The sequence below is a fragment of the Arvicola amphibius genome, chromosome 6 (genome assembly GCF_903992535.2).
Source record: "Arvicola amphibius chromosome 6, mArvAmp1.2, whole genome shotgun sequence".
NCBI lineage: Eukaryota > Metazoa > Chordata > Mammalia > Rodentia > Cricetidae > Arvicola > Arvicola amphibius.
Window position 1 is genome coordinate 127667326 of NC_052052.2, and position 10706 is coordinate 127678031.

General features: G+C 38.7%; 1 protein-coding gene across 1 annotated transcript; it reads left to right on the forward strand.

Moving 5' to 3' along the window:
- Positions 1–4000: 4000 nt before the first annotated feature.
- LOC119816100 (prolactin-4A1-like) lies at positions 4001–9943 on the forward strand. Its single transcript, XM_038332398.1, has 5 exons — positions 4001–4034; positions 5353–5525; positions 6876–6980; positions 8093–8272; positions 9755–9943. Exons 1-5 carry the CDS (start codon positions 4001–4003, stop codon positions 9941–9943), a joined length of 681 nt encoding a protein of 226 aa, XP_038188326.1.
- The last annotated feature ends 763 nt before the right edge of the window (positions 9944–10706 follow it).

Below are 10706 nucleotides of genomic sequence, written 5' to 3' on the forward strand. Positions count from 1 at the left end.
CCATATCTTTAGCAATAGGGGCCAATCCTCAACTCCTTGAGAGGCAACCAAGGGTTGCACCAATAGTCTATATTGTTTTGAGAGTCACTTGAAATACCTTGACCAACCTTTTGAAAGGAGGTTTGTCATGCCTGATGCTGGCGTTTTTGTCTACAGTTCTAGTAGGGAGTATGGTCAGCTCAAATTACTTAACTTCATTTAAGCTACACACACACACACACACACACACACACACACACACACACACACTATCTGTGGTGTGTAATTTTAAGTAAATATAAAATCATATGATTTCTCGAGGCCTTATCAATTTGCCCCCTTCTCTGTCTGTATTGACCTCCCCGACTCTTTCCCATCTGGAACCCATTCCCTGTTTTTCCATTTTCCACTTCATATTACCTGTATCCTGCTATTTCCCTCCAAAGTCACCTTCCTCTCTGCTCATGCCTATGGTCCTTTTATACTTACTTCCCTGGTTCCTGTGATTATTCCATGTTTGTATATTCGTGTGTGAGAAATTGAAGCTAAGAACCTTAGATATCTTTGGTGGGTTGGTTTAACTCAATACAATCTTTCCTATGTCCATCCAATTACCAGCAAATTTCACTTTTTTCTTTAGAGCTGACTAATATTCCATTGTGTTTATGTATCACATTTTCATTATGCAGTCATCTGATGGTGGATATTTAGGTTGTTGTCATTATCTGACCACTGTGAATAGGGTGGCAATGAAGACGCCTGGGTAAGTGTCTGTGAAACAGGGTGTTGAGTCCTTTGAGCACATGCCAGGGAGTGGTAGGGATGGCTTCTGGATTCGGGATGCGTGTGTGTCCACTTCCCCTTGAAGCTCTAGGGTCCGTCTGGAGGAGATCCACACTGGCTTGTGCATGATGCCTCTGTCTCTGTGAGTTCATGTGTGCACTGATTGTGCTGATGCAGAGGACCTTGTGTTCGTGGTGTGTTCTATCCCTTCTGGCTCTTTTCCTCCTCTTCTGCAGGGTTCCCTGAGATCTGAGGGGAGGGATTTGATATAAACATCCAATTTAGGTTGAATCTTCCAGGATCTTTGAGTCTTCATATTGTCTGGATATGGATTATGTATTTGTTCCTATCTGTTACTGGAAGAAGTTTCTCTGATGACAGCTGAGCAAGACACTGAAGAATGTCATTAGGAGTCATTTTAGTGCTACTTTTTTTCCCTTGTTAGAACAGTAGTATTTGGTTTTACCCAGAGGTTTCTGTGTAATGATGTCCTGTTGGGACTTTCTTTTTTTAAAGTTTGATCTTATGTTTTTTTTTTTTATTTTACTTCTACTTTCTCTCTACTTTTACCTTATTGGTCCTTTGTGTATATATTATGACTTGCAATTTAGTGTTTTTAGGGAATTGATGATTGTACAAACAAGTGGTTCTCTGCATCTATATCTGCTTCTAGTGCCTTCTCTCGGACTCTTACTGTTTGTTTCATTCAATTCTGATATGCTAGTTTTTCTTTTACCATATCATATTATTTTCCATTAGAGGACTGGTTGTTTTCTGATGAGAGACAGAAAGAGTAGACCTGGATCTGAGTGGAAGTAAGGAGGAACTGGCAGGAATAATGGGAGGGGCAGAAATCAGGATTTATTAGATGAGAAGAATTTGTTTCAATAAAAGAAAAAACATAAAAAGAGAGAAGTGGTTAGAAACTCATTCAAATATAACTAGGGCATTCTAAAATGAGATCATGTAGATTTTTTAAAGAAGAAGAAAGGATATGGAACACTTGGGGACATCAGCAGACCATGGAAGGAGTCCTCTGATGGTGGGAACTTCTAACAGAACAGATGTTGCCTGCCTGAACAGGCCGCATTATGTAACTAAAGATACAATATCCAATGAGAGACGTGAATTTCTTACTGACAGGCAAACCACTGTTTTGGGTGAATGTTGGAACCAAATGAGCATTAATTCATAATTCTGAAATACACGGGGAATAGTTAGCCATGGTGCTTTTATGAGGATACAGAACTCTAAAGAAAAATAGGTTTAATACTTATTCCAGAAGTAGAAATTGTACGAACCAGAGTTGGTATCTACTGTACATTATCTCCATATGAAGAAACTGTGCTGTGATAGGTGTGTAGTGGAGACACAAGATGCATTGCAGAGGCAGGGAATATTGTTTAAAGGAGTGGCTATATTTGGGGAACATGAGATCTGGTGTGAGTAGGCATTGTTCGTATGACCCTTTGACCCAGATAAGTACTGTCAATAGGGAGGCAGTGGCCATAGGGCCTTCCTGTAGCAAACAGCTGGACCAGGCAAGTGTGAAAAATCCTCTACCCTTCTTAACCAATGGCTAGGACAATTGGTGAGAGTTGCTCCGCTAGCTGCTTGGATCCATGGTCCAGCGGAAATGCCACAGGATGGGGAGGAAATGGACTAATGAGGAATGAGAATGCATTACTAAAAGCTAAATAACGTAGCATCCCTCACCCACACCTGTATCCAGGATGCTCTTTGGAGGAAACTGGAGCAAACTGTGATATTTTCGGGCTTGCTACCTTGTTTTGTGTCACAGTTCTTTAGACTCAGAACACGATTATCAATTTGCATTTGTTTGAAACAAACAACAGTGCCCCTTTAGAGACTGTCTTTATGCGCTGAAAAGCATTGCATTTATAATAATAATATCCAGTATCAAATCAATATGGAAATCCAATTACAGGAACAGAAAAGATAGCATACATGGTAGGAAAAATTATTCCCACAAGGCATAAGCTTATTGAAAGACTCCAGTTAAGAGTAATTGACTTATTACACAGTATCAACTAGAGAGGTCCTTATGGCCCATCACACCACACAGTCTGTTGCCCTCGCTCCTGGATCATACCAAAACTGAATGGTTAGATTAAATACTAGAGATACCACATAACTATGAAGAAAAAAGGGGAGACTAAGCAGAAGGTTCCCTGATGCTGTCTAAATTTCATGATGACAGACAACACGAAACGTGCTACTGGGATCAAGTATGTCAAAGGATCTAATGGACCTTTCATTAACATAATTCATTCAAGATGTAATCATTGGTTCAATGTGATTTAACTCTTGTGTGAAGAGTCAACTACATTTTGATTGTATTTAAACCTAGGTCTACAGAAGGAACTAATGTTTTCTTCAGCCACAATGATGGCTGAAAATCTGACAGGGATGCCCGAGATTCCAATAGGGAATGTTGAACAGTTGCTTCACTAAAAGGATACACTGTCCCCATTAAACGATCTTTTACCAAAGACAAACAGACAGACAAAAATGAGCAGTGGTGGTACTTTAATCCCAGCACTCCGTAGACAGAGGCAGACCGATCTCTGTGAGTTCCAGGCCAACCTGATCTACGCAAACTAGTTCTAGGACAGGCTCCAAAGCTACAGAGAAACCCTGTCTCAAACAAACAAACAAATAAACAAATAAGAAATCGTATAAATGTGTTTTGCAACTATATATTACTTCTAGTTTCAGTCTAGGGGATAGAGCTAATTCTTTTATAGTATTCTGTTGATATTGGCAAAGCCTTTTAAATGTTAAACTTGAAAAAAGTGACTTTTGCCTGGTGTTCAAATGCTAGCATACTGATGAAATAAATATATCATACCACTGAGGATCTGAGAAAATTACAGAGGTGACATAGCTGTATGAGAATCAAAAGAAAAAGTCGAAGAGTTAAGGCATAGTAATTCTCCTTGTGTTGACCTTTAATATAATTTCTTCTTTAGCCATGGCTAAGAAATAAGCAAAGGAATGCACATAGAACTAGGTCTCTGGCCATGTCCATGAGGCCGTTAAAATTCCCTAAGGGAGTAGAGTCACAGGAATCTCATTGAGATTCTGGATACTCTTCCCCCAATTCCCCAGCAGTGTGTGGCCTGAAGGTGGTGTGGTCAAGTATATAAGATGTGGAAAGTTAATTGAACAGAAGCCACCTCCTTGGGTATCCACGCTGCAGGGAGACGTTTCAGAGATGCATCTGTCTTTGACTCAGCAATGTTCCTACTGTAAGTATTGCTTTTACTCATGTTCCTTGAGAGAAGATTAAGAAGTGCATTATTTTACCAAGCTTAGTTTAAACGGCCTATGCTTCTAGTGTCATGTGATGCTTTATTTGACCTGAGTTAGGAAATGGTAGCATTTCTTATGCCAAGTGTGTGGAAAATGAGAATGTTTCTGTGGCACTTCCACGCAAAGTATTATTACAAATCACGGTATGAGCAAAAATTTAAAATTGAAGAAATAAAGGTATTTGCTAAAATGAGAATACAAGAGTCTATGGGTGATAATATTTCTGGGGTCACCTCCACGCGTTGCTATATATGAATCAATCTAAAGAGCTTTTCAGTGGAGTAGACTGATTTAGACAAGCCTAACATGTATGCGGACCACACAGCTTTGAAAATTTCATTCTGCCAAAATCCTACTTCAAAAGAAAAACATGTAAGGATGAAGTATTTGTCTCTAGAGTCTTCATGACATTTTTAAGTATTAGTCATAATGATAAGCTGGATGTTACACTATCTTAGGCTGTGATAGTCCTACCGATAATACATATAAAGAATATTTATAGGCATGTTTTATAGAGATATATGTTGTACATAAATAAATTTGGGAAATTGCTATGAATTTATAAACTTTAACATATGTGATATAAATTATTTGATGATAGCTCATTTTTAGCAAGATTTTGAAGAGTGATTTATATGCTTCATGATTTTTTGGCATACCAAGGTTTCTTTTTTTTAGTATTTCTGTTTAGGGGTTTTACTATGCATGAATCTTAACCAATTCCCCATTTTTATGTTGGAAATTTCCAGCTACAGTGATCAAAAGTTAGGTGGACATAGGATCTTAAACTCACATTTTGCACTGGAAATCTTTCAGGTTAATGTGACTAATAAAGATAGACTTAAATTTCATACATGTATACATACAAACCTGTTCATCCTTTTGAAAGTACAAATTATTAATATGTTACAACTATGTCTCAGTCAATATAATTAAAAGCAAACCGATGATGATAGTGAAATCATCAGTTAGCATCATCACAAACAAAGAAGGTATGTGCTACACACAACAGGGAAACGTAGCCACAACAGACTCCTAGGCAATCTACAAGCAATGTGTCACTTTTTCCATGTAAGACCAATAACTTCAGATAGTCTCCGACCTCAGGATGCTCAGGACTGAAAAGACGCACCCAGACAAGAAGTATCAATTTCTGTCAAAGAAGACACCGGGAGCATCTTATGCTTCCCCAGACAGGGTGACTCTTGATAGCCTCCTAGGAAGAGACCTCAGAGTGATCTTCTTCTTTATCAGGGGCACTGCTCTTGCTGCTGGTGTCCATGGTCCAGGGGGAGAACAAGACCTCTTCTGTGAATGTTAAAGTGTGGAATATCCCCTACCACTCACCCACTGGGAATATGATGAATTGGGCAATCAAGTCAAGCCAGGGTATGAATCGCCTAATTTCAGAACTGTCCAGTTACGTTGTAAGTATCCTTGCTGATCTCTGAAGTCTTTACATTGTGTTTTTCATGCCAGTGAAGCTGAAAGCAGAAAAGCATCATGGGCTGATCTCAACATAGTATACCTTCACAGGGATAACCTTAAGCTACTGAAATGTGAAGTAGACGAACAGCACAGTTTGATAAAATGTAAAATGCTTGCTAAGAATACAATGATTTTTTTCTCAATATTTTAACTTTTCTTTCAACTTCCTCTTCTTGTACAAAACACGTGACTATAAAACTGTGGTTTTCTATTCCTTTGTATAGGAGACATATGTCCTTTAATGTTTTTCATATTTAGGACACAAGCAATGTCCAATAAAGGAGAACTGTTTCACAATGAATTTAGGTGGTTGACTAGAAATTAAAAGACTAAAAATAGTTGATGAAGAAGAAAAATAAGCAAGTAATGTCAGAAACCCACAAATGCTAAGAACTATCCTAGAATGAATTTCAAGACCTGAGCTTAAAATGGTGGGTCTAGTTTAGAGTTGAAGGTAGATCTGCTCATGGTCATGGTGAAGGTATTTGAAGGCAATATGCCATCTATCTGAGAGTAGTTAAACAGGCGACCGTAGATGAGGACTTTAGTACATCAATTAGCATATAAGAATGTTACTCAAGGCTTATAATATTTATCCCTACCATACATTTTACTTACTAGCTTTTCTATCCCTTTGTATTTCTATTCCAGCAATCCTTTGTAACTACCACAAATTTTTTCAGTAGTATTTTTTTTAATGATAATGTATCAGATAAGTACGCCAAAGTAAATGTGATAAGTAAATAGTGGCATATTAGTAAATGTGTATATGATTAATATAGTGTACTTGGTAGTTTAGAACTCACTTTGCCACAACTCACCTGTAATGTGAGTTTATGACCATCTTGGTATAGAGCAGCTGTGCAGATACAGGAAAATTTGAAAGAGAAGTTCTACTGGTATGATGGCTAGTTAAGCAACACCAGTTTGGATCAAAAAGTAATAAAAAGTTAAGAAATAAAAATATAGAAGAATTTTGGCAGTAGCATGAATAGTACCATGTTGCAACACTTATTTTTGCAGTTTTGTAGGTTTTAGTGTCTTCTTGCCACATAGTAACTTTTAGAAAAGATAAGAGTAACAAGAAGGGAAGGAGACTGAGAGATTAGAAAGCCAGATGAATCAAAAAAGAGACTATAATAAAAATGAAGATAAGTCAATAAAAAGTTACTTGCCCCATTCCTTATTTTTATTTTAGGGTTATTTAATTTTAAAACATTAATGCCCAAGTCATTGATTCATTTATTCAACTTAGAACTGACAACTAATTGAACGTTTCATCATTTTAGAATAAATTTTATGCCGAAGGCCGGGGATATAACAAGAGGATCATCAGATGCCACACTTCTTCCCTCTCTAGACCAAAAGACAAGGAGCAAGCACAAAATACTGAAGTGAGTTCTCAGCCTTGGTTTGCTACCAAAACTACTGAAGCATGTACTGGCTTTCCCATGCTCTTTTATTACTTACATTATATGACATTATAATAGTATATGGAAATCATAGAGAAAAAATAAAAATTAGACAAAGAATGACAAATCAAAAAACAATTCCATTGGAAAAAATTACATGAAGTCATTGTTAAGTACTATTATAACAGATCTATACACTATCCATTCAGAACACCCATTTTACGAATCCCTTGTACCTGATATTGCACTTACTGATTTGTATTAAGTGTGAGCCAACTCTGAGCTCATAATTAAAGATGTATTGATGTATCTGCAAATGAAGCACTAATGGCGTTGGGTTCCTCATATGCTACATGAGGTCCTGTGTTGGCAGATTTTAACATTACTGAACACTTTATCATCTATTCTTGGCATTTATGTCTTCCCTGGATCTACTTCTATTTCTTTACATAACTTCCCACTCCTCTCTGACCTCCCTACCCTTCCCCATGTCATAACTGGAAATCTAGAGGCCACTTGAAGAATGGGGTAGTGTAAAATGCAATATGATGCTCCTCAAGACAAAACAAGCCGCTCTTGGGATGAATTTATGTGCAGTGCTGACTCTACTTACGTTTATTGTCTCTCACTTCTGATTCCCTTCCGTGAAGCAACCTAAATGATTTACAGTGAACATTATAACATACCCAAAATTGCCCCACAGAGAAATTCCACCTTCATAATTTTTCTTAATGTTACCAGCATTTTGTATGTCTACATTTTTGTTTATTACTTATAACAATAATTAATAACACAATAAGAGAAAGAGGAAAGTCAAGAAGAAATGACAAATGCTAAGAGTTATTACTTGGCTAGAAACTTCATAAAAACACTCCTCTGATATTTCTGAATTTAACTTTGTCAAAATGCTATAACGTGAGGACAGTGGCTACAGTTGAAGCTTATAAAATCTCTACCAAAAGAATGTTCTAAATAAGCCTATGAATGACCAAGGAAGAGCCCATTTCAGCTACTTGAGCAGCAACTGCCTGTCTCTATCTAACTCTACTGCATTTCCTTTGTCCTGATGAGATTGTTCAATTGTGCTTGCTTAGTCTGAAGTCCTATTGACGCTGGCGCACACTCTATTGCAAGCCTGGGTCGACGCGCTGCACCACCTGTGGGCGGAAATGGCTGACAAACTGGGCTGCACTCCTCCCATCCTCACAAAAGCCTTGGAGATACGGACTATAAACAAAAACCTCCTCAAGTCCATGAAGAAGATCGCCTTTAAGGTGAGCCGCTTCCTAAAGTTCTTCGTCTTTTCCACAGTGACAAATGAATTTTGAAACACTTCCCTCTGCTGCAAAGAAACTGGGGTATGCAGTATCCTCACTACAGCTCACAACCTTCTCAAAGGCACTCGATCAGCCGCCCATATCTCGGGGATCTCAGAAGAGAACAGTTGTTCCTCGCAGTTATTTGGAAAGTATCTTTCTAGACCAAAAGACAAATGTGTAACTGTGCCAGCAGTTCTTATTACTGTCAATGCTCAACTAGTTAAATCTTAAGGCACCAATTCCGAATTCTCAGTGTCCCTATAGATCTGTACACATACACTCTAGGCAGTATTTATTTAGTAGAAAAGAAGAAAGGAATAAGAGGGTGGTGTCTGAATCTATAAAACACATAAGCATGTGAGGGACAATTCGGAAGAAATATAAATTTCAATAATTAACAAAATTTATGCTACCTCTCCGTGATCCTTGATATCAAATTACTAGCTCCCCATCTGCCTGCCCCTGTGCTGTGTGAGAGTCGGTCCTGGGCTGCTGACGAATTAGGTCTGCACGATAAATAACCAGACCAGCTCAAGAACAAGTTATATTTTTAATCGTTGAAAAGGGGAAACTCACGCTACAAGAAGGGGAGGTCCGAAATCCAATAAGTCCGGTGAGCACCGCGCAGAGAGAAAGCGGTGCAGCTGGATCTCCCAGTATTTCTACTTGGGCCCCAGGTAGCCACACCCTAATTAGATGTGATTGGTTGATAGTCTCCCCATCACTGGGGAGGCACAAGACAAGCAGCTCTATTCACCCCAGAAAAGGCACCCATGGCAGAACAAAGTCACAACTACAATGAAGTCCAATTTGGTGAAACAATGAATATATTATTGGTGGTCAAACAAGTTGCGAGTTACTGACAAGAGAATGGGTGACTTCAAAGCAGCGGGATCACAGGAAAGTCCCAGCCCCAACCCCCAACAGAGGTGACAACCATGAAAGTTGGAACCGTAGCGCTCTCTGCACAACTTGCAGTGCGCTCAATGGGTCTAAAAGACCTTCCTCTAATTCAGCAGGGCAGCATCCACGCAGCTAGAAGTTTGTTTATTGAGTCTGTAAAGATGGGTAGAGCCTTGAGAATCTTCAAAGATTGTAGTCTCCCAGACATGAAATTGTGGATTTTTCTTCTGAGTCTTTCGAAACTGCCACTTTGTCTTGGGGAAAGTTTTTCGATTGAGAACCAGTTTTACAACACCCCGAATAAACAAACGTCAGTGGACATCAATTTCATGCCACAAAATATATCAATCTGCCCCAATTTCTAGTTTTAAATGACTAACATATGTTAAGTTCTCTCCCACATAAGTGAAAATCCATGGGTTTGGATGAATGTTGCAATATTAACGTCTCCTAAAATTGAATTTAACATGTAGAAGAAATAGGATCCCAAACTCTCATCTATAATTAATGCTTAACTATTATTTTCTTAACTAGGCTAAATTTGCGCTTGGAGGAAATGTGAATGCCCCAGTCTGGTCTGAACTGGAACGTTTGCAGTCGCCCAATAGAGACACTAGATATTTTGCCTTTTATAACTTGTTCCGCTGCCTGGAAAGTGACTCCAATGACGTGGAAATGTATCTGAAGCTCCTCAAGTGCCGGATGCTCAAAAGCGGCTGCTGAGACCTCGTCTTTTCCTTCTGCCTCAGCGATGGTCCTCAAAGAAGCACTCGTGCAAAGCTTCTTTTACAGATTTATATGTTGGACCTGTGCTTGAGTGTAATTGGTCTGTTCTTTAAAAATTAAAATTGAAATGTCTAAAACCAAATTAGTAAAGATACCTTTCGTTGAATTCCAAGTCTACTAAAAATATTGCTGAATTATTATAAAAAAAAAACTCAGACGATATCAGACGTTAGCCTGGCAAATAGTATACTTTGCAATATAACCTTAGAATCACAAAATGTTACCGGAGTGAATTGGTTAAAATCAAAGAATGATATTGCTATTCATTAGTCCAGCCAAATCTCATAACGTGGAGATCTTGGTCTACATTATGAAAGACAGCCACTCTCTATCCCCCGACACTTGTGGAATATCCACAGATAATAGATTACAGTGCAACTGGACTGTCCCTAAGCACTGTGACTTTTTCAAATGGTCTGAAACATGAGGATCTAAACATGGAAGTGTCCCTAGGGTTTACTGCGCCTGTCTTTAACCACGATCCTCTGAGTTCTCATCCCTTTTCACCAGCTTCGATGTGAAGCATGGGCTCTCATCACTCTTGGTGTAAAGAGGGTTCGCAGGGGCAGCGTCCATTTTCTCTCATCTCTTGTATTCTTGTCATTCTCAGGTGGCTCAAGTCACAGAGTTAGAAAGACAAATACGATCCGCTCTTCAATGTGTCTGCTCCTTCCCTCTTCCAGATTTGCTCTTTTGCTTT